Here is a 24,714-nt window from a genome sequence, read left to right on the forward strand (position 1 = left end):
ACTTTACTGTCTTAATAATGATGAAGGAACAATAAAATTAATCTTCATGTTATGGTTTATAATTACAGTTCAGTTCACCTTTATTTCACAACTGATGAGTCGGGACTTTGTAACTTTGCAAAAAACGTTTAATGACTAACGTTATTAATGAATGCAACTCAACACTGAGTGCGCATTTAAAGAAAGATTTCAGTTATGAAATCCTTTTCCTTAAAACAACAATTGACTTAAAAGTCAATTTTAAATATGTAAAGCTGCAACAAATTTTACACAAAATGTATGAAGAAAAAAAAAAACAGGACATAATGCTATACATTTTTGGTCAGTGACAATTATTGTTACCAATACTTAATTTACAACAGGCATGTTAGACAGACTAATAAACTGCAGTAAAATCAGTAAATCCATGTTCTATAATTAGCTGTTTACATTTGTTATCAGCAAACATGTGCTCTAGTTGTGGGATATACAGCAGGAATAGGAGCATTAACAGATTTATGACAGGAAAAAAGCAAGTAACATCCATTTTGTTAAACATTCTTTCAAGTAATTCTCTTAGGATTGGATATGCAGCCATTACATTTGGTCCTGGAAATGTATCATGCTTTGTTACTGTTAACACAAAGTTGAGTTAGTATAAATAACAATAAAGTAACGCAGGACTACACCAAAGGCAGTCTCCTCGAAATATATACATATTTTGAAGAAAAGTTAAAGAATAAACATGCTCCACTTTGTTGTTTTCCGTCCGTACAAAATATTTTGGACCGATAATCCACCAGTACACATCTGAAAGGCATGTGTCTTGGCCCCCCGTGCAATTCTCACTGTGGTCTCCAGACCACTAGGGGGCATCAGAGTTCCACCTGTAGACCATTAACACCTTCAGCATGAGCGCTCGCTGCTCTCGTTTACGTTGTTAGTAGGGGTGTCCTGGGCACTGGCGTGGGCTGCTGATGACAGGACCTCTTCAAAACTGCCTGCACCTCCCGTTCCTCCAACCTTTGACTGCTCACAACACAAAACTCTCATAACATTGGATGGTTTGTTGACATCCATACAGTGAAGTTGAAAACTCCCAATGATAAGCTGATCAATTATTAACAGCACTGAACTAAGGGACAAGGTTAGTGTTTGACCACTAATAAGGTAATTTTATGTCAGGCTTACCTTAATGTTTGAAACTGTGCTTTCAACTTTCTCCTCAAAGGACTTGAAACTAGGTGAGTTCCTGTGGAATAAAGACAACTTTGTTTTATGCATTTCACTAAACCTAATCTAACTCTAAACTTGGTCCATTCAATAGGAGTCCTAACATCTCTGCTGGTTTTTTAGGTTTTTGTTGTGTAATGAAAAAGTAATACCATTACTTATAGTTTTTAATGCAACAAAACCACAACTGTTTATAAATCTGACACACTAACACAACCTGTAGTGTACTGTTTTATATGTAATATATGGTGTCACATGCATTTTTGTGTTGTTTGTATCATAAAACATCACATTTATGGATTCTTTTATTAAAAGGGTTAGTTCACCCAAAAATGAAAATTTTCCTATCATTTACTCACCCTCAAGCCATCCTAGGTGTATATGACTTTCTTTTTTCAGCCAAACACAATCAGAGTTATATTAAAAATTATCCTGGCTCTTCCAGGCTTTATAATGGGAGTGAATGGTACCCTAGATTTTGAAGCCCAAAAAAGCGCATCCATACATCATAAAAGTTATCCATACGGGTTAATAATAAAGGCCTTCTAAAGTGAAGTGATGCATTTTTGTAAGAAAAATATTCATATTTATAACTTTATAAACTATAATCACTGGCTTCTGGTAATGAGGGTGAACTAACCCTTTAAATGCCATATAATAACAAACATGCAAATCAAGCTGTCTTACAGATTTACCTCATTGCAGGCATGCTCATTGAATGGCGTATAGAATAGCTGTCCCATGAAAGCATGGCCAAGCAAGAGAGAGGTTCAATCATCATCATGGACAAAGAAATGCATTGCAAATAAGACACATAAAATGCTAATAGTCAAATGGTTATAATTCTAGTTATACAGTATTTAAGTGTAGCCTGCAGCAGTAGATTTCACTACATCTACACTACTGTTGAAAAGTTTGAGGTTGATGATATTTTAAAAAAATTATTCCTGTGATGACAAAGCTGAATTTTCAGCATCATTACTCCAGTCTTCAGTGTCACATGATCCTTCAGAAATCATTGTAATTGGCTGATTTGGTGCTCAAGAAACATTTCTTATTATCATCAATGTTGAAAACAGTTGATTGCTTAATATTTTTGTGTTAACTTTTTTTTTTTTACAGAATTCTCTAATGAATAGCATGTTCAAAAAGCATTCATTTGAAATATACATCTTTTGTAACATTATAGATGTATTTACTGTGACTTTGTATCAGTTTAATGCATCCTTTCTGAATAAAATTATTAATTTCTTTCAAAAATAAAATCTTACTGACCCCAAACTTTTGAACGGGAGTGCACAAACCAGTGACTTTTCAATGGACCATATAACTATCCCATATAGGCATAGATTCCTGTTATAGCTATACTGGAAGGAAGGTGGAAGGTGGAAGAAAGGGGTTGCTATTTCTTTCATAAACTATATATCAAATCAGAGTATTACATGCATTATTTGTCAAAAATGTTTCACAATGAAAAGCAACAGATGCTGATCTAGTAAACAATGGAATATAGGCCCCTGGTATTAAGATCATTTTGGTTGATCAGATCACAAGTGGACTACACTAAATACAGGTGTAAACGGGGTGTAAAATGTTTTGAGCTTGTACCACCTCCAGAGGTAGTTGAAAACGTATTCGACCAGATTGCTAGATGTGGTCGAGTGCGTTCGAACAGCCACAAAAGACCACCTACTCTCCGCCTACTGACTTAATGTATAAACATTATGGGAAGCACGCTGACCAGATGGGATTAAACTTTGTTGGCTGGAGACCCAAGTTTGGTTTGAAGACGAAAAACGTACCAAGCGCAATGTTCTCTCACCATTCCTGATTTCTAACACGCATTCACAGCATTCGGTGTGGTCTTGTGGCTGTCAGAGCAGAAACGAAAGTTGATGCTCTCTATGTTTTTCCGTCTGGGAGCGTTCATATGTAAATTGCAAGAGCTTATTTTGTCCATTTAGATCGAAAGATCTGTAAAAACCCATACATTTACCCACCCATGGACCCTCCCCTCGAATAAATCAGGACAAAAGGGGTTGAAAGTGGACAAAAGAGACAGATTAAAACACCAGGTGTAAACGGGAATGTGTCTCCCTCGTTCACTTGTGATCTGATCGACCAAAATGCATCTTAATACCAGGTGGAAACAGGACCATAGTCAATGTGCAAGGACAGAGAAATTCTACATTGATTTGAAGGTGCATTGCTGAAAATAAAATAAGACCTGCTTATAATGCCATAGTCTGAGACAATAAACCATTTCAGATCTCATATTATCTAAAGAGTTTATGACTCCACACAATATTAGAATCAATGTTAGGCTGACACTCATTGAAACTGTATTGAAATATTCATTTTAACTGCTCAGATATTTGAATATCTCTTCACACCCATATTGATTATTTATGGAAGCACTGTGTCTGAGTCCTTTCTAAGTCAGATTTAGTTTCAGCACCATAACTGTTCTCATGCATCATGCAGATGCTAAAAGAAAGCAGCTATCATTAATCTCTATCTGGAATCTATGAACACAATATCTTACCCAATAGAATTTGACCTTTGGTGCGCATCAGAGATAGGGAAAGAACATTGTAAATTATTTTGCTGACAGATTATAGGCCATGCAAAAACATTTTGGTCATATGAGACTCAAAACATAGTTTGAGGACAAATAAAATGCATGCAGTTATCAAGTTAAGAACAACTATACTGGCAGAACTTTTAGGTCAATTCATTGGGCATAAAATCAGAGAAATGATGCTTGACCTCTTCTCAGACCTAACTTTTAGCCAACTGGTGTTAAGTACATTTTTAGTTAGTGCATGAAGTCAGTTTCCCTTAGGTTCACACACATTACAAATACTTTTTGTCTTCATTTTGAACAATTGTTTTTTCATGGGAAACCTTGTGAAAGGTTTTGCTTTAAAAGTGTGCATCTAATGCAATGGCATTCATACATTTTTAAGTCCAAATACTTTTTAAGGGCCACTGTATATTAAATTTGCTAATGAACTTTAAATGGTTAGTTCACCCAAAAATGAAAATTTTATCATTAATTACTCACCCTCATGTCTTTCCACCCCCGTAAGACCTTCATTCATCTTCAGAACACAAATTAAGATATTTTTGATAAAATCCGATGGCTCAGTGAGGTCTCCATTGCAAGCAAGACAATTAACATTTTCAATGCCCAAAAAGGTACTAAAGATATATTTAAAACAGTTCATGTGACTACAGTGGTTCAAACGTAATGTTATGAAGCGACGAGAATACTTTTTGCGTGCCAAAAAACCCCAAAATAACGACTTTATTCAACAATGTCTAGTGATGGGCGATTTCAACACACTGCTTCATGAAACTGAAACTGCCAAAGTCACGCCCCCCAGTAGTGAACCATTGTAATTTCTAAACACTTATGATGCAACGAAGCCTCGTTTACTGAAATCACGTGACTTTGGCAGTTTGATACATGCTCCGAACCACTGATTCGAAACAAAAGATTCGTAAAGCTTCATGATTTGTTTTTTTGGCACACAAAAAGTATTCTCATCACTTCATAACATTACGTTTGAACCACTGTAGTCACATGAACTGTTTTAAATATGTCTTTAGTAGCTTTCTGGGCATTGAAAGTGTTAATTATCTTGGCAATGCAGGCCTCACTAAGCCATCGGATTTTATCAAAAATATCTTAATTTGTGTTCCAAAGATGAATGAAGGTTTTACAGGTGTGGAACAGCATGAGGGTGATTAATTAATGACAGAATTTTCATTTTTGGGTGAACTAACCCTTTAGCCCTTCCCAAATACTGCCATTTTGGGACTGATGCAGTAGGCTGTACATAGCACTCAGGACACACACAGAGAAATTGCACAACAGTTACAATAAGATCATTATTTAAACAAAAAAGGCAATTTTTGAAGTATAAGATATTGATGAACTCCTGAGAAGTAAAAAGCATTACTTGTCATATTAGTTCCATACAGTATGAACTGTAATCATGTGCTCTGCTGCTATAGGAGCCGATGAGCATGCAAGGCTACACATTGTTCTTTGGATGTTCACTGCAAACATGAGGTAGAAAACCCCCAGACACATGCAGAGAGACAGCGTCACACACTGGCAACCAAACACACATACCTCCTGGGATACAGTACCTGAAGGCCAAACATGCTGAAGTAAAATAAAGTAATGAGGTGTTGGATCTACAGTAAAATCAACACTACTTAGCTAAAGCAAAGTCAGGAGTGAGTGGTAAATTAGAACTGGGCATCATGCATAGATTTTCATTATTGCATCTCTAATTCATTGATTAATAAAACATTGTCTTAAAACACACTAATAAGAGCATAAAACATAATGGATATCCTATAACACTTATGCAAAGTTCTTATATTTTGGCAATTTTTAATCTATATTTTTGACTTGTCTACCAGGAAAAATACCTAAACATCCTTAAAACAAGAAACATTTCATTTGAGAAGCACTAATATATATATATATATATATATATATATATATAAAAAACTACATATGCTGTATGTGAATAAATACGTGCATACATATTAATATATGATTAGACATTAGGAAAAATATAAATGCACAACATATGTTCTGACAACATTTTGTATATTACAAAATGTTGCTTCTCAATATCTTGTTTTAGGAATATATATTTATTAAGAAAAAAATAGGTAATATACTGATTTTCTGCAGTGTTTAGGATGGCCATCTGTAAAGCATGACCATTATTAAATAACTCAAACTGTCAACAGTCAATCATTTATCACCCTATGACACTTCTGAAAGCATCCATTGTCACAGAAAGTCTCAACTGTCCAGGAGCCAGTGAAGAGGAGCCGATAAATTCTTCATGCCATCACGAGCTCTTATTTCTCTGCCAGCTGGAACTGCCCCCAATCTGGCCCACAGAAAGCTGCTTAAATGAGGCTTACATAACACAAACATGCCTCTCAAACAGACTGTCTGAGGTAAACGCCTCAAGACCACTGCCATTTCACTGCCATTTCACATACACAGCATGTAAACTAAGCATTTGTGGGAGATCCCTGCAGAAAAGAAAAAACAGGAAATGATGGGACAGCAGAAAGAGGGGGAAGTGACATTGTACCTCATATCCCCAAACTTCCTGGTGATGGCAGTGCCCAGGTTACTGAAGGCAGCTGAGGTCCGCTGTCCTGCCGTGGTCAGGGTCTCAGATGTCTTTTTGTATCTGCCAGAACAGCACAATAAATAACAAATATTGTCATTGATAAATAAAGTTTGTAAACATTTAGAACATATTTCTGAAATCTGATATACCCTTTTCTAGAAATCCTTCTTTAATCCACAACACAAACATTTATTTTTTAAAACGTTACAAAGTTTAAAACACACTACATAGCAGAAATGACCCCATATACAGTATATGGTATATATACTCAGAAAGAAAAGAAGATTTTAATGATAATTTTGTAAAATCCAAATAAGCTTTACAGATCTTTTTTGGAAAGGGTTTAAACAATGTTTTTTATGCTTGTTTAATGAACCAAAAACAATTATTGCACATGCACCTGTGGAACAGTCCTTAAGACACTTTTTTAAAACAGTTTACAGGTAGTAGACAATTAAAGTCACAGTTCCAGTAACTTAGGCAATGTCTACATTAATCTGGATACATTTGAATCAGTGTTTTCGTTTCAAAATGCTCCCCATCCACACTAGCGTTTTCAATTGTTTTCTAAATGCTGCTCATCCACACTGAAACATCTGAATATGCTTAAATCACCTTTAAACGTAATAAAAGCTCACAAGATGATACCGAGAGAGGAGACATAATAAAGTTCTCACACTATTCTTCTGGCACAATCAGTTTATTAACAAAATAAACCATTCACTGTTGTGCCCAAGACGCAATTGTCACAAAAACACAATTGTCATCATGTTTTGCCGCAGGACAGCAATTGCGAGTAAATTTTCTGTCATCTTTGCAGAAATGTAATATAAAGATTCTACAAAGGAACATTTATCTTTAGCAAAACTATGAAAGTAAATAGCAGGCACAACAATCATAGATAGTATTGGTACAATATGCGTCAAATGACTAAACATACATCATCGTTTCAAATACCTCTGTTTTCACTGTCCACACTACAGTGTAAAAACTGTGTTTTCAAATTTATCCACTTGGGAGAGCATTTTCAAAAAGCTCCGTCTTTGTTGAAAAAAATGCCGTCTCAGTGTGGACTTAGCCATAACGGAGAGAAAAGATGCATTTTCAAACAAAAATGCATTAGTGTGGACGAGGCCTTAGGACACTAAAGAGACCTTTCTACTGACTCTGAAAAACACCAAGAGAAAGATACCCCGATCATATGCGTGAACATGCCATGAGGACTGCAGATGTGGCCAGAGCAATAAACTGTAATGTCTGTCAGTGCTACAGGGAGACAGAAAGGACAGCTGATTGTCCTCACAGTGCCAAATCACATGTAACCATATGTTCCCCCAGACATGTTCGAGAACTTGCAGAATGAGCTGTTTGTCAAATGTATGTTAAATTTGTTCAGTTTAAATCTCAGTTGTTGAAACTTTTTATGCTCATACTAATTTTTGCACATTAAGAAGTTTGCTGGGAAAAAAGCAGTTGAAAGTGGGAGGACATTTTGTTTTTTGCTAGTATATATATGGTTAAATCTTTAGTGTATGTTACAGTGCTTTAAACATGACATTAAAATATTAAAAATGCCTGAGACTGGAGAACGAGAACAAACTTAAAACCAAGTACAGACACAAAAGGTGACTTTTCTGAATTGTAGGCAGGAAGAACTTCACTTCACTTTTTCTGTGATGTCGTACAAAACAGGAAGAAATGCTGATTCAATCCAGAGAATATAATAAGAGTGTCTACAAAGGAAACAATAGGATCATAATGAGATTTAATCACCAGAAAATAACAATTATACATTTACATAAATTTGTATGCTTAAATATATGTATGGTAAAAGGACTTCCCAATGGCCCGGGGCCAGCATGAACGACGCTCAGGACAGTTGAATGAATAACTCTTGTAACTTTATTAAAGATTAATCTGTATTTAATTTATACAGTGAAGACTATGCAGCGTTATTTTACATTTGATTACTTTATTCAATTTCTGTACCTGAAAACCACTGTTAGGCCAACCTGAAAAGCACTGATTATTTATTTGTGTTAATTGTTAATTAACACAAATAAATTTAATTGTTTATTTGTGCTATTGCCTGTAATTTGATTATATACTAACTGTCTGACTGTAATACTATTTAAAAATGTATATTAGTTAGGCTAGTTGTTTTTGCTGTGGTATCAAAATGTCAAAATTTGGTGTTATAACATTATTTATTAAAGTTACATGGGTCAAAAACAATAAAACAATAACTTTTTTATTGTATTTATGTATTACTTTTTTTGTGGTGGGGCCAGGGAAAATTTTGTCACGGTCAGCAGAAAAAAAATCCCTTAGCCCTCATTGCTTTTTCATAAATGTTCAAATGTCTGTTTGAGAGGTCCATCACATTTTAGACAGCAAGTTAATCTAAACCAGTAAACTGAAATTACAAAATCCTTTTGACCCAAGAGCTCTACAACTGTCAGAACAAAACTCCCACATTTAATAACATTTTACACATACAGTATCCAAACGTGGCACATTCCGATCAGTCACAAGACTTTAAAAGTCTACAAAAATCACACAAAGCTATTGTACGACTTCAGAAGACTATAGTTCAGAAGTCTAGATTAGATCTATAGTGACGTTATGTTGTTTATTTGTCATTTTTGGAGGTTGATCATCCCCATTTACCTTCACTTATGGAAAGTGCAGCGTGAACATTGTGCGAAAAAACTATTGTGTTCTATGGAAGACGGAAAGTATGACAGGTTAGGAATGACATGATGGTGAATAAATGATTAAAGAATGTTCATGAACTAGTCGTGCTACAAGGTACATTTCACAGCCCAATTATGTGAAATGAATTACGTTGTGGAATTACATGCTTTGTATCATAGCACATCTAGACTGACCCGAGAACAGTCTAGGAGCTGGAAATCTAGTCATTTGTAGAGTCACTCAGGCTAACACAGGAATCAACCATATCAGTCAGAAGATGCCATCTGATCGGTTTGTCCCTCTCAGCCCACAACCTCCTTGCCATGGCAACTGCGACATGAGAAGGGCTATTCATTTGAGATGCTAGTTACCATGTCACTGTAGTAACTTAATGACCAGATGAACATGGGAACATAATCAAAGCCAGACAGACTTATTATCAAATAAACATATCCTTTCTAATGATTATAATGTTAAACAGTAATACTAAAAAGAAAGTTAAAGTGTCAATACTAGCGAAAGTTAATTCGGGGGATTTAGAATGTTAGTTTATAGAATTGTACATTTAATAATTCTATAAGCAAACGTTCTATCTCAGATTTGATTTTCAAAAAATGACATTTCATCAAGTCAATCCACCATATCTAACAAGAATGACAACAATCTCAGAACCATTTCACAAAAAAAATGTAATAATAATAATAATTTTAAAACAATAAGGGCATAAATTATACACTTAATGATCATGCACTCTCATACACATTACTGACCTAAATATGAAATGACGTCTATATTTACTCACCCATAAAGTCATTCCAAACCAACTTTGTGAAGATTTTTCCATACAGTGACCAACCTGCCAAGCCCAAGCATTTGTTAAATTTGGTTTAGTAGTATTGCTGTATTGTTTTCTTCCTTAGATTAATTGTTTCTTCTTGTATTATTGTCATTTGTAAGTTGCTTTAGGGAAAAAGTGTCTGCTAAATGAATACATGTACAATAAGTAGCAGTTCTTCTGATAGCATAAATTCACAATCTTTGCTTATGAATGGTTTCTCTTCATCATGCTTGTAATCTGTGTATTAATCTATGCAAAAACAGAATAGCTGTTATTCCTGAGGCTAGTGATAGTAGACAGTTATGCACAACATTATGATACTTCATGAGTCATAATGAGATGTGATTTTATTTAAGTAAGCCTCACTATTTCCCTTTCATTGACAATAATAGGCCATTTGTCCATGTCTATGTTCAGTGTGTGTACGTATAAAGTGAAAGAGAGATGTGCAGCAAGCCTTGTAGCAATGACGTTATTATCATGCAAATGAGGTGTGTGCCTCAGAACGGCACTGTCTGTGTAAGTGAATGTGAATTGAAGCAGATATGGATCACACCATGATTGCAATAACCTAAATATACATTGACAAATGGAAACACAGCGGTTTCAGCTTGCTCTTTTAGATTGCAATTCATTCTCAAGAAGGAAGCATGTTAATAAAAACAGGTCAATGCAAATTTTCTTCTTTTTGATGCAAAGTATCGGATTTTAATAAGAAACAATAATATTGCATGTGATATATACTGTTAAATCACTATTGCTCATACTGTTTATGCTACAGACATGAAATACAACAAAAATACATGGTCATGTAAACTTCAGATGTATTAAAATAATCTGGTTGTGAATTGAACCTAGGTCTACTTGTTCAGGTGCCCCTTTTATGCTTTTAAAAGTTTCTAATTTTGTTTTGGAGATCTCCTAGCTTCACTTCTTTCTCACAGTGTCTGAAACGGTTCAATAAAAGATTTGTCTCTCTAAACCCCTCCTTTCTGATAGCTGACACTCCTCTGATTGGTCAGACGGCCCAGTCTGCTGTGATTGGTCTACTGCTTACAGCACATGTCGGAAACAAAACGTCCATTAGCATATCTGAATTTCAGATCCGTGGGCTTCCTTGATAAACAGTGATACGAACAGTAACAATGGCATCAGTTTTACCGTATCAATTCGAGGCCAAGTTTTCATCCTTTAAAAGTTCATGCAAAGTGGATTTGCTTTCGCAGCGCTGAAAACAGTCTTCTCGATACACCGACAACGTGAACCAAACTCTTGCAGCAACAGCTAGTGTTTGAGGGCGGGTCAAAGTAGACGTTGTTCACGGACAGCCAATGAAGACCATAGGCTGGCATTATGCAAATTTGTTAAAACCTACGTAAACTTGTACAGGAAGTAAGACTGGAATTACTGACGACTCATTTCAGGCAGTTCAGAATCGGTTCTTTCTTTTAGTAGAAAATTACTCCATTTATCGTGCACTTTGATCTTTCAAACTTTGCAGACCTTTCACATTCACAAACAGCTATATTACACACTGCATGAAAGGTAATATCCGAAGAAAAGTGTTTTTTTTTCACCATTTTGGTCATGTCTTATAACCACCACTATTGTCCTCTTAAAAAGATGCATGCCTCTGTAGTCACAAGCCGCAACGAAAGATGACATTAATCACAGGGTTTAGCAAACTCTACTTACGCAGTGCTGGTCTGCATGTCGTACCAACTCTTGCTGAAGTTCTGTCGTAGTTCACTCAAGGGTGTGATCCCTAGTTTCTGTTTCAACTCCAAGTGACGCTTTTCTTTGGAGGCCAGGACTTGTTTCAAAGTATTGATTTCTTCTTCTAACTGAAAGAAGGAAAATAGGTCAAGGTTGGGGGCTGAGAAGCTCTTGTGATGCTCTTTAGATTTATATATAACTATACCATATATAGAAATTCTAATATGAATTGTCCACTCTTTTTGTCCACACACAAACTGTGACACAGTTAACGTCAGCCTTACATGGCTCAATGGACTGTGAAGATCTGGGAGGATCAAATAGCCCAAGGGAAAAAATGGGAAAGCTAAGGTCACATGATTTTAAATCAGGGGTATATGTTCTGGACGAGATAATACAGACCGTTTGTGTGGCACCAGCACAGTCAATTTCAGTAACTGCTTTACTGTGACTGAATCAACCTAACTACACTTTTATGCCGATAAATGTCATTTTTAAAGGTCAGAACAGGTATGAATAGTTCCTTTACAATTTTTACAATCAGTCACAACATGCAAAGAAGGAAAATGCAGACAGATATGCAGGATTTGCATAACATGCAAGACCATTTCTGCTTGAGCTTTGTGGCCTTTGAGTTCTCAGACACCGTTACTAAAGATCAAACAGCCCTTAATGTGCCTGCACCTAATTTTCCTAGTTTATAGCACTAAAACGATGGGGAAAGTACCTTAGTCAGTTCATTCTCCATTTCCTCTCGCTCCTCTTCTGTGACAGTGTTGTTTAGATCCACCTCTGACACCATGTCCTCATCCACTTCCTTTAGAGGCTCTTTGTCCAATAAACCTGGAAAAAATATACAAAAATAGAAGAACAATGAAAGTTATTATTAACATGTCTCAGTCAAATGTACAAATTTACGAGAACACATTCTTTCACAGATTTGATTTCACAGAAATATCTTGTGTAAAGTTGATCCACCATTGCTAAAAGGATGACACAAATCTTAAACCATTTCGCCAAAAAGTCTCAAACTCATAATTAAGGGATAAGGGTATATTTTATAATGAAATTAACTCTGATGAATCACATTAGTTATTTATTCATTTTTATATGTATTTATGCCACTAAAGCTGAATTTTTAGCATCATTACTCCAGTATTTAGTGTCACATGATCCTTCAGAAATCATTCTAATATGCTGATTTGCGGCTCAAGAAACATTGTTTATAATGTAAGTCTTCTGAAACCATACATTAGCTTTGACAAAATTTTCTTTAGCCAAGTTTCCATCCACATGTATACAAATTGTGAGATTGCAAAAAAATGCTGAATGTAAACACCAAGATGTGAATAAAATTGCCATAATTTGCCAAAACTTTTTTGGAATGGAATCACTACTTCATTTGCAGTTTATTTTTGCGATATGATTTTTCACGAAAAATAAATTCAGAATAGACCTTATTCACAGCAGCGCCATCTTTGATTTTTTTAACGGGAATGAAAGCGAGGCTGTGAGGGATAGACATACATCTCTTCAGTGGGTTGTACTATAATGTGTTTTTGGATTGTTCTGCTGACAAAACACTGCAAAAATATCTTTACAAGAAATTTCAGTAGACAAAAGAACTACTGAACATGAGTTGTGGAAAAGTCAGGACTATTATCAAACATGTGAAGTTTGGAGCATATCAGACATTGTTACTACATTCTTCCTGTTTCGTGGCGTTAATCGCATACTTTAGTGCTTAGCCAAGTGTTGCATGATATAACGTGTTTCTAGTATGTTTGGTACTTCGTGGCATATACAAATGTGTTTCTGGGAGTGAATTACAGTGCAAGCATGCCGTTTCCTGTCGCCATCAGGTGGCGCTATGACTAACTGAATATTGGCATTAGATGTCTTTAGGCCAGGACTCTCATCACACATGTGAAGTTTGGGGCAGATTGGACATTGTTTGACTGAGTTACAACAGTTTCCTCTTTCATGGTGAAACATCAGATTTGTCAGGCCGCCACAGACACGCCCTTCAGTGAAAACTCTAGATCTTCACAAGTTAACATCACTAAGGCCTTAAGATTAGACTGACCAAATATGGATGTTGATCTGGTTAAATCTCTACGAGGAGTTAATCACAGTGTAAAACATGTCATTTCCTGTTGCCCTCAAGTGGCGCTATGAATGTAACATCATGTAGATGTCTTCAGGCCAGGACTCTAATACATCATGTGAAGTTTGGAGCAGATTGAACACTGCATGCCCGAGTTACAACAACTTCCTGTTTCATGGCGAAACATCGAACTTTGTCAGGCCGCCACAGACACGCCCTTCAGCGAAAACTCTAGATCTTCGCAATTTAACATCGCAAAGGCCTTTAGATTAGACTGACCAAATATGATGTTGATCTGATTAAATCTCAAGGAGGAGTTCGTTAAAATACAACGTCTGGAAATGGCAAAAACTGCAAAAATTTTGCAGAGAAAATTTAAAATATCTCGCTTCCTGTTGGGTTTACAGATTTTGCACCCAGGGACTTTTTTGTAAGTATTGGGCTGTTACATGTGTCTACCAAATTTCATACCTGTACGTGAAACGTAACGCGAAGGGCACTTAATTGAAATTTTGTAGGTGGCGCTATCGAGCCATTTTGCCACACATTCTGAAACCCATATCAGACGTAAATTTTCACCACTTCTGACGCGTGTGCACAGTTTCATGAGTTTTCGAGCATGTTTAGGCCCTCAAAAATGCGATTCATTTCGGAGAAGAAGGAGAATTGACTGAGCAATTCCAATAGGGTCCTCACACCATTGGTGCTCAGGCCCTAATAAGTGATCTAGGAGCTTTATACAGCTTTTTACAGTGGACGCCATTGTAAACACGGTAAGTCTATCCCTCACAGCTTCATTTTCATACCTGTCATGATGACGTTGGTCTGAATAAGGACTATTTGGATGGAAACAGCTAGTTTTAGGTAAACTAAAAAACATGTTCACTCATTATGTCTTAAATAGCATTCGCCAGTATACAGAAACTACCCTTCAGTCAGTGACAACTGCATGAAGCCTTTAAAACACATTTAACCATCACCTTCTCTATGTAATTATCCTGCCTCACCCCTGAATGAAGGTGTATTTTAGCAGTTATAATGAAAGGCTGTACACAAAAAGACTGAAAACACCTTGCAAACTGCCACATCAATCATCTGAAGGTAACAGGTATAACAGAGCTTTACATGCTTCCTTTAAGATCACATTATGGTTCCTAAGAATTGGTCAAAAATGATGGCATTTTTACAAGCTTCATGAAAGTATGTTTTGAGGCAACAAAAGTCTGATTTCAATCTAAAGCACCTCATAATAGCTGACACAGAGACAAGTAACCAAAATAGTAGTATTCTCTCATGCATTTAAGGCTAAAACCAAACTTAAGAGAAGAGGACATGAAAGTAGGAATATGGTTTGATTACCACACTTATCACTGAAAGCTCAACCCAGTTCCCCAAAATCCTAGTTTCAACTGCAAAATCACTAACTCAATACACCATTATGTGTTTCAGTTTCATTTCAGCACTGCAAGACATGCCTGGCATGACTTAAATAAATCAATATTTTACATTAAAGGGATAGTTCACCCAAAAATGGAAAATTCTGTCATCATTTACTCACCCTCAAGTTGTTTCAAACCTGTATGAATTTCTTTCTTCTGCTGACACAAAAGAAGATATTTTACAGTTGATGGGCCCCATTGACTTCCATAGTATTTTTCATACTATGGAAGTCAATGGGTCCCCTTAACTGTTTGGTTACCAACATTCTTCAAAATATCTTATTTTGTGTTCAACAGAAGAATGAAATTCATACAGGTTTAGACCAACTTGAGGGTGAGTAAATGAAGACAGAATTTTCATTTTTGGGTGAACTATCCCTTTAAGGGTGTTTATCTGAGAGTGAAATTACGTTGAATTTATGGCTTATATGTAAACTCAGACCACTTTGGACTGTGAAAACACCCTGTGACTTTTACAATTCACTTAAAACTCAATGCTCTTTAAAAGCGTGATGTTGGCGAGTAAACAACTAAACCTTACAATAATAGCTAGAAAATGAAAGCTCAAATGATGAAGCACTAATGCATTTGATATGGCTCCAGTAATGTGAATAAACGTTGAGGTTGTTTTTGTCCAGAGGGAAACGAGAGTCACATCTCAGAGGTTTGGTCAGTCATTACTTGAGAAACTGATTAGAGTGCTGTGGTATGAAACGCGTGATACACTTTCAGAGGCTAATGTAATCAGCAGGTAGAAGAGCAGAGCAGAACAGTTTTAGCAAAGAAAAGTGCTCAGGAATGAGATTCATCATTTACACCACACACAATGCTGTAGATCATATCTACATGTTTAAAACTAAAGCAAGATGGTTCAGTGCTTGCTAGTGGACATTACCTCAGAAGGAATCAGACCAAGTACGTTATGCATTTCCACTGCTCTTCATCTGTCCTTTAACTATATTTGCTATCAGCACATACAGTATAACCTATTTGGATTTTCAGGTCTCATTAAACCAACACCTTTTACATCATTCTTTACATAATTGTTTCATTTTGAAGGAGTAATAAAATAGCACAAATAAATAAACCTAGTTCTGTACATTTCACAATTAGTTATTAAAAAACACATCAATGGTTTTTAAAAAAAAAAAAATCCTTTTTTATGTCATATGAACAATTAAGGTAACATTTTATTTTGAAAGTCCACTTTAAACATTCTATAGGGGCTTTCACACCAAATATTCTAGGAACTCATTTATAGGAACTAGCTACTAGTTCCCCGAGAACTAATTTCTCCTCCGGGCCATGTTCCTGGTTGCATTTGCATCGGGAATAGGAACTCTGAAGCGGCCAACAGTGGCGGCTTTTTACAAACGCTAAAAACCGATGGATGGAGGATGCCGTGATCGGAGCTGTGTTTGTTGTGTGTCGTTGGTTTCGAGATAATGGAGATGGAATGTAAACGCATAATTTACGCGACTGAAAGAGCAAAAAGTGGGGTAAGAGATGAAATCTCTTATGACAACTTGCAGTATTACAGTGCTCAGCGTAAATGAGTACACTTCCTTTGAAAAGTAACATTTTAAACAATATCTCAATGAACACAAAAACAATTTCCAAAATGATGAAAAGACTAAGTTTTATATAACATCTGTTTAACTTATAACATGAAAGTAAGGTTAATAATATAACTTTAAGAACAAAATTTTCAGTTTTACTCACATTAGGGTGATGCAAAAATGAGTACACCCCACTGAAAGTCTCTGAAGCAAAGCTAAATTTTAGACTACAAATGTCTAATTTAAAGGGTTAGTTCACCCAAAAATGAAAATAATGTCATTTATTACTCACCCTCATGGCGTTCCACACCCGTAAGACCTTTGTTAATCTTCGGAACACAAATTAAGATATTTTTGTTGAAATCCGATGGCTCCGTGAGGCCTACATAGCCATCAATGACATTTCCTCTCTCAAGATCCATTAATGTACTAAAAACATATTTAAATCAGTTCATGTGAGTACAGTGGTTCAATATTAATATTATAAAGCGACGAGAATATTTTTGGTGACCCAAAAAAACAAAATAGCGACTTATTATAGTGATGGCCGATTTCAAAACTGCTTCAGGAAGCTTTGGAGCGTTATGAATCAGCGTATCGAATCATGATTCGGATCGCGTGTCAAACTGCCAAACTGCTGAAATCACGTGACTTTGGCGCTCCGAACCGCTGATTCGACACGCTGATTCATTATGCTCCGAAGCTTCCTGAAGCAGTGTTTTGAAATCTGAACCCAATCGAACACCTATGGGGAATTCTGAAGAGACAAGTTGAGCATCACTCTCCATCCAGCATCCAGTCTCTAAAAGAGGTCATTCTTAAAGAATGGAAAAAGATAGATGTTGCAAAATGTCACCAACTTGTTCATTCCATGCCTAGAAGACTTGGTGCTGTCATTAAAAATCATGGAGGCCACACAAAGTACTAGATGTAGTAGTTTTTGATCTGGGGTGTACTCATTTTTGCATCACCCTAATTTGAGTAAAACTGAAAAATGTGTAATCTAAGTTATATTATTAACCGTTACTTTCATGTTATAAGTTAAACAGATGTTATATTAAACTTAGTCTTGTCAACATGTTGGAAAAAAAAATTTGTGTTCATTGAGATATTGTTTAAAATGTTACTTTTCAAAGGGGGTGTACTCATTTATGCTGAGCACTGTACATATCACGAGGCGAAGAAAAAAACACAACCCTGCAGACAACAGGTAAATGCCGTTATCGCTGTTTTCCATGTTCATGAAGTAAATATGTTTACACAGCTTTTTAAAAATGCCGGGTGCCGGTGTTTGACATGCAATTGACTAATCAACGTACACTTACATTACTGATAGTTCCTATAGTACTGGTTTCGACCCTACTCTGAAGTAGGAGCTAATTTAGTTCCCCCAAAAGGAGTTTCTAAAACTAAAATCCATCCTAGTTCCTGCGGTGCAAACACGAAAAATCCGGGTACTTCAGCCAATAGTTCTAGGAACTATGAAAAGGTTTCTCCGGTGCGGAAGCCCCTTATAAGTAACTTTGCAACTACATGTCAACTAGCAGTCATTAGAGTATTAGCAGACTTAATATCTGCTAACACTTTATTTTGATGCTCCCCCAACAGACATTTTACTGACTATAAGTAACTTTTGCAACTACATGTCAACTTATTCTACTAACCCTAACCCTAGCCTAAGAGTCTACTAATACTCTAATGAGAGTTAGTTGACATGTAGTTGCAAATTGAGTTAGCTGACAAGCAGTTGCTAGTTACGAAAACGATATTGTTATCGTCTACTACAAAAACACATATTTGTGAAATGGTGACGTCATGCATATTACGTGTTCAGTCTATAGGCATGTAGTGCTTCTTTACAAAGTGACATCGCCAACTACTGGCCTGGCATGCATATTACAGCGTTATTTGTTTTCGCAGATACGCGTAAACAGGGATCGTGTTGACAATGGTGCAGTGTAGTCTGTATGTGAAAAATGCAAAGGAAATTTTTTTCTGTAAACGTACGCACCCTCAATTAATTAATCAGCATATTATATAATTTAACTACAGGGCTTTTAAGTATTTAAGTATATACATTTAAGTATAGCTTTTATAAATGTGCCTTAGAAAAAAAAAATACTGCATCTTAAGACAAAACAATGGCTGACATATTTTAAGACATGTCAGTGCAAGTTGCTTTCAGTTAAAACAGCTCAATAGTGCATTTTAGTCTGGGACTAGGCTTAAGCTTCTGTGAAACCAGGGATAAATGTTTTAATTTGGTAACAGACTTACTAAAAACACCATGGACAAATTAGCTTGGATTGTTTTAATTTCTGTCTGGATATTTAAATGTCATATTATGATGGAAAAAAGTCTCCAGCATAGTGCATGCGTGGCTGACATTTAAAATATGAAAATAATCAGTATGACAAATCAGAGACACAGCATGTCCTCAAAATTACTTTCAGAGGAAAATCTATTAAGATGTTAAGAAATAAACACTTACATACTTTGACAGTATACACACATGCAAACACTATCTGAGACACTGTATACAGCTCTAGGTCTCCAGTCTGTAAGATGCCATTACTGTCTATTTGCTTATAACAGGAATAGATATAATAGACTTCATGATATAGATTAAAACCGAGGGTTGGATCTTTGAGCATAATCAGAAGAAAAGTTACTTATAAAAGCAATTATTTCACAGTTCCTCCGCCTCATTGTTCAGGTTGCCTAGCAACTTACCTGATGCCTTGCATCAACCACCCAATTATCCCATGAATCAGATTCCCTAAATCTATTTAAGGGTCTGTGTCTCGAATAAGAGGAAGAACAGAGGATCATTTTCATGTTGAATATGTAAAATAATACCCTTTCTGTTCCACTGCCTTAATACTGTGTCTACAGACACTGAGCTAAATCTTTGTTGAAGGTTTATTACATGGAAAAAGGAGAACTGTGTGATATTAAATTGGTTTATTCAACACCACCAAGATGAAATTCGGAGATATCTGATTTAAGCCAAGATCATTTGAAAAATAATGCTACGATACAAAACAATTCTTTTTACCACCAATATATAAATAATATATATTATATATATATTATATATATAATATAAAATAATAACATGTTTTCTGCTGAAAACATCCAGCTAAAACCAGATTCTGATGGTAGCTGGTTATACATGGTTTTTAGATAGTTCATACTAGCCAGTGCAGCTGAGATCATCCTTGACCAATATTGTTAACCCAACTAAAGCTGGGAACCTGGTTGAGCTGGATAACCAAAGTGGTTGGTCATCTTGATCACCTTAAATCTGTATCTCTTCATTAGATGGCTTTAAAAAACATATGGAAGGAATCACTCTTTTGAGTTGGTTCTTTTTTAATGAACTGGTCAAATCAGTTCGTTGAAATGAACCACTCAAAAGAACCCATTCGCTGAAATGAATTTGACTTGCCATCACTTAACATAACAAGAAAATGCAATAAAGAAGTGATTATCACAGAGAAACTCATTCATATACTGATCTTTGTTGATAGGCCTTCATATATTTTCTTTCTGGTTAAGTTGTCTATTTTTGTCACCAACGGGCCAATCAGAGTTCATCTTTCTCATGTTCTTATGTCTGGGTGAGCGATTCACAGTCGTGTCATGGTGTTCGGTGTGTCATCTGAGTAACTAAGTGTCCCTTTAGGGCAGTGTGCTCGACGGTTCAGCTTCTTCAAGCTCACTGGACTATGCGCTACTATTCTGTCCAGCCCTCTCACTGTCCTCATTTTCCTTCTTGACTCACAAAGAATCACTTCACTGTCCTCAGAGAAAGATTGCAATGTGTGGAGGAGGAGGAGGCCATTCTTATCATCATCAGATGAACAAAACACCTATTACTATTCACCCACTGAGGGGAATGAAAGAAAAACACATTTAAACACAAACCAGAGATGAGTGGGGGACAAAAACAACAATATCAAGCAAACAATCTTGGTGTAAATCTATGTATAACACTACTGTCAATTGATTAAATTAATTAATCACTCATAATACTCATAACTACCCCCCTTTTTTAACTATTTAATGTAAATGTGTTAATGATTTCAGTTGCCTAATGGAACGAAAACTACAAATAGCCTCTGTAGAATTATTAGGTTCAGCAATTTGTGTGAATGACTTTTATATTCGTCTTTATTCATCTCAATGACACAAAAACTTGTATCAATGGAAATCCAAATACTGAACTTAGTGCAAATGTGCAAAAATTCAATAAAACAACAGCTAAATTTAACATTAAATCAGTTGCACATATTGGTGTTATAGGCCTTTTATTTATATACTATTATAGTATAGTATCGTTATTATTTATATACTATTCTAGTATTTTTTTTTAAATATTTTATTACAATAACATTTATAATATTTAATATTTTAATATCATTTTGAATCAGATTTATTTTTTATAGTTTTTTGTTTTCAATTTAATTTTAGTTTAAGATTTAGTAATTTTGTTATGTGCTTTTGTCATTTTATTTTAAATATTTTTTCTATTTTGCTTTAATTTACTTTTATTTCAGTTTTAGTCATTTTAGTACTTCAACTTACAAACATATTTTATTATAGTTAGTCAAGACAACATTTGTAATTTTCATGTTTTTATCTATTTTTTTTTATTTCAGCCTTATATCAAATAATTATTTTTAATAGTTTTAGTTAACATGCTAATTTTGACAAAAAAGTGTTTTCTGTGACAAATGGAACAAATCCTGCTTTTTTTTCACTAAATAACTCCAGTTCAATAATGCAACATCTATTCAGAGCTCGAAATAAAGCAGTATAATTTAAGATCACGGTTTCAGTGAAGAATTGCGTAATTTCTGGCCTTGCCAAAGTAATCTGAGGGATTTCTCCTTAGTGATTATCTGACTGGATTTAATTCCGTCTGACTGCTGCACAGAGACACGACAGAGTATTTAGTGAATTCCATGTGTAAAGTGTGTAATGTGTTGTTTTTAAAACTCAGCTAAGCTATATCCTTCAGATGAAAATAGATGCTTCTGAGACCTACCTGCATGAAAAGTTTCCCTGTCTTCTGTGGTTCAGCAAATTGAAAATAAGAAGAACACTGCATGAAATGATTCATGAGCTGATGATACACTAAATCCAAACAGATTACAAACGGCACTCAAATGTCAAAGAACATGCAAACAGGCTGCATTCAAAAATATCATTCAAAAACAAAATTTACACACACACACATGCCTATCTAACCCATGCTGTCTCATTCAAGAAACCTCAAAAAGACATGCATTTGAAGAACAACAAAGGGTCTGTGTCTGTCAAATAATACAGGGTTTAGCAGTGTCTACAAGTTTTGAATGTGCTCAAGTCTTGGACATGGCTGTCTATTTCCATCTAAAAGCACCTAAGTGAAAAAGCTAGACAACTCAGCATCCATCAGATCAGAGGTGGAAATGAGTGATCTACACACAGACTACAGAGGTTGGGTTTGTCACATTCACTTTCACATTTACTCATTACATTACACAGCAAGCTCTTACCCCAGTCTATTGCTTCAGAAGAAAGTACGCTAGAGTACAGCTCTGTGAAGTACGATTGGCAAAACAAACATCATTAAAGGTTAAGTGCACAAATGCACAATGCAGATGCACTAAATTTATTGTTCATATTGATTTAAATAAATGTATTAAGGGTTCAACTACAACTACATACTATAAATAAACTGTTTTCAGGTTTGTGTACTACTTTTAAAATTACTGCATTTTATTATATTGTACCCCTATACTATACTATACTATACTATAATGGGTGCAAAAATACACTGACTTTACATTTCTAGTTCACAAACTGTATTAATATACTAATAATTTACTTGTATTTTGTCTAGTCAAATTATAAAAACTTATATAAAAGCTATACACAATAGTACACTATTCCGTAAACTGCCATTTAATTTAACTTGACTGTACTGTAGTACTATACTACACTGCAAAGCTACATCAAATTCACATTTATTGTTGTAAATGACTCAAATTACTATACATTTACTCATTTTGTTTTTGTCATTGACATGATTTCATTTAGTATACTATAACTTCACTTTGTTACTGTTTGTTTCTGAATGTTTTTCTATACTATACTAAATAGGTTTGCTCATGAAGCGCATGTCAATGGTCTTGTTGGTACAGCTGATGGTCCTTGACTAGATCCCAAACACAGACAGGCCTTTTTGGCTTCAGTGCAAAAAGGAACTACAGTATACCAAAGTGTAAGACATCTTATTACACTGACATAGATTGATGATATTTATATGACTCTTCATTGCCCAACCCTGCAATTAGAGTCTGTTACATTACATTGGTGGAGCAACACAGTACCAGGTGCCAACAGGATGTCTATACTTCTACTGTATACAGTTTTGTTTAGTTAAAGGCCAGGCAATTCACTGGTCCTGCCACTGGAACATATCTGGTCACAAGATTTCAATTATTTAGCTCAGGACAGTCACGTGGAAATGAAATGGAAAGATCACATGGTTGTCCAGATCAGTGCACCTAAAGGAACATGAGAGGGAGGAGCTGCATCTAATTCCCTCATTTGTTTACGTGTTTTGGCTACAGATCCCTGGAAAACTTGATCACGTGTCTGACTTAAGCTCATGCACCTCATTAGAACGAAGCCTAAATGACTAGAGAGAAGCATGTACAGATGACTGTTAAGTAGTTTAAGCTATATAAAAGATTAATACTGGGCTGTTAGCTGCTAGTTATGTGTTTTAATCTATAGTATTTATTTTTCTGATATGCAAAAATAAAACCAACAAAACGTGCCTCTTAAATTTGGATCTACTCAAGTTATTTGAGGATACACAAAGTGAAACGATATTTACAGAACTATTCAAACACATTTCCAGTATTTTCACAGAACAATAAGACATGAAAGTGGTCGGAAAGTAAGCTCACCCTGTTGTCTGGGCTCCATATCAGCGGTACTGTGCAAATGCAGGTCCAGTACAAATACACAGCACTTCTCAGTTCAGAGAAATATCCCGTCCTACACAACCGCTTCACACTCGCGCTGCCTGCTGTCAAAACCCCACCCATTACCGGAGCCGCTTCAGCCACAGACCAATAGGAGCGGCTTCAATTAGCATATTATGATGTAGTAATATATTTCATGGTAAATATCAACAAGCGAAAGTTGCTACGTAAAGACTACAACTGTTGTTCGATTCCATAAGCACGTAAACTTACATCCTTTTGGGAGTTGTAGTTCTTATTTAACAAATTATTAGCAACATAAAAAAATACACATACAACCACATACTTTTTTTTTTTTTTTTTTTACTTTTACTCTAAAATCCAAAATCGCTACTCTTTAAGGCAAGCCCAAATGAAAATCCAAAGGGAACCCATGGCTCAAAAATGCTCTTCCGGGATTTAGAGCAACAACCTGCTCTATATCCTTGTAACTTCTAATCAATCGTTGGTAAGTTATAAATAAATTTTTTTAATTACAAAGGAATGCTAGTTTGGCATACCAAAATGATGATGTCATGAGTGACACGTTTACCTGAGAGCAGCAAAGAGTTTACTGTCGGTTAAATTGGCCTTGCAGTCAACAGCGGCATCTTCTGGTGAGACACGGAAAAACAGTCTGGCCTGAGAATGCAATGGACTTATTTATTATAAATAAAATAATAATTTAGTATAAAAATATGAATTGAATAGAATAGAATAGAATAGAATAGAATAGAATAGAACATGCTCAGTTTTCAACTGAAGCACTGCTTGTGCCAAGTTATGCAAAGCGCTTAATGATGTGTAACAGGAGCTAATGTTTATTGATGTGATTATGGGAGCTTTAAGACAATTATTAAACTTCCTTATTGTAATAAGGAAGATTAAAACTGTAATGGGTCAACAGCACTTCAAGCATGGATATACAAACACAGAACAGATTA

General features: G+C 35.5%; 1 protein-coding gene across 3 annotated transcripts; it reads right to left on the reverse strand.

The window, feature by feature from the left end:
* Positions 1-106: 106 nt before the first annotated feature.
* tpd52l1 (tpd52 like 1) lies at positions 107-23,879 on the reverse strand. Of its 3 annotated transcripts, XM_051875374.1 has the most exons (8): positions 22,292-22,330; positions 21,799-21,822; positions 12,368-12,483; positions 11,620-11,768; positions 6,348-6,449; positions 1,908-1,946; positions 1,171-1,231; positions 107-1,008 (listed from the first exon to the last, which is right to left on the reverse strand). In XM_051875374.1, exons 3-8 carry the CDS (start codon positions 12,440-12,442, stop codon positions 886-888), a joined length of 549 nt encoding a protein of 182 aa, XP_051731334.1. In that variant the 5' UTR covers positions 12,443-12,483; positions 21,799-21,822; positions 22,292-22,330; the 3' UTR covers positions 107-885. The 3 variants fall into 3 exon arrangements, with proteins under 3 accessions (XP_051731334.1, XP_051731332.1, XP_051731333.1); XM_051875372.1 differs by lacking the exons at positions 21,799-21,822; positions 22,292-22,330 and adding an exon at positions 23,714-23,879; XM_051875373.1 differs by lacking the exons at positions 1,908-1,946; positions 21,799-21,822; positions 22,292-22,330 and adding an exon at positions 23,714-23,878.
* Positions 23,880-24,714: the final 835 nt, after the last annotated feature.

Source organism: Ctenopharyngodon idella, chromosome 20, assembly GCF_019924925.1.
Source record: "Ctenopharyngodon idella isolate HZGC_01 chromosome 20, HZGC01, whole genome shotgun sequence".
Lineage (NCBI taxonomy): Eukaryota > Metazoa > Chordata > Actinopteri > Cypriniformes > Xenocyprididae > Ctenopharyngodon > Ctenopharyngodon idella.

Bases quoted from the DNA above. Each gene is read 5' to 3' on its own strand.
- tpd52l1 (XM_051875372.1), bottom strand. The intron at 11,769-12,367 runs GTACTTTCCCCA...TCCTTCTTTCAG, and splicing joins TGGAGAATGAACTGACTAAG to TTAGAAGAAGAAATCAATAC. The intron at 1,009-1,170 runs GTAAGCCTGACA...TGTTGTGAGCAG, and splicing joins GCACAGTTTCAAACATTAAG to TCAAAGGTTGGAGGAACGGG.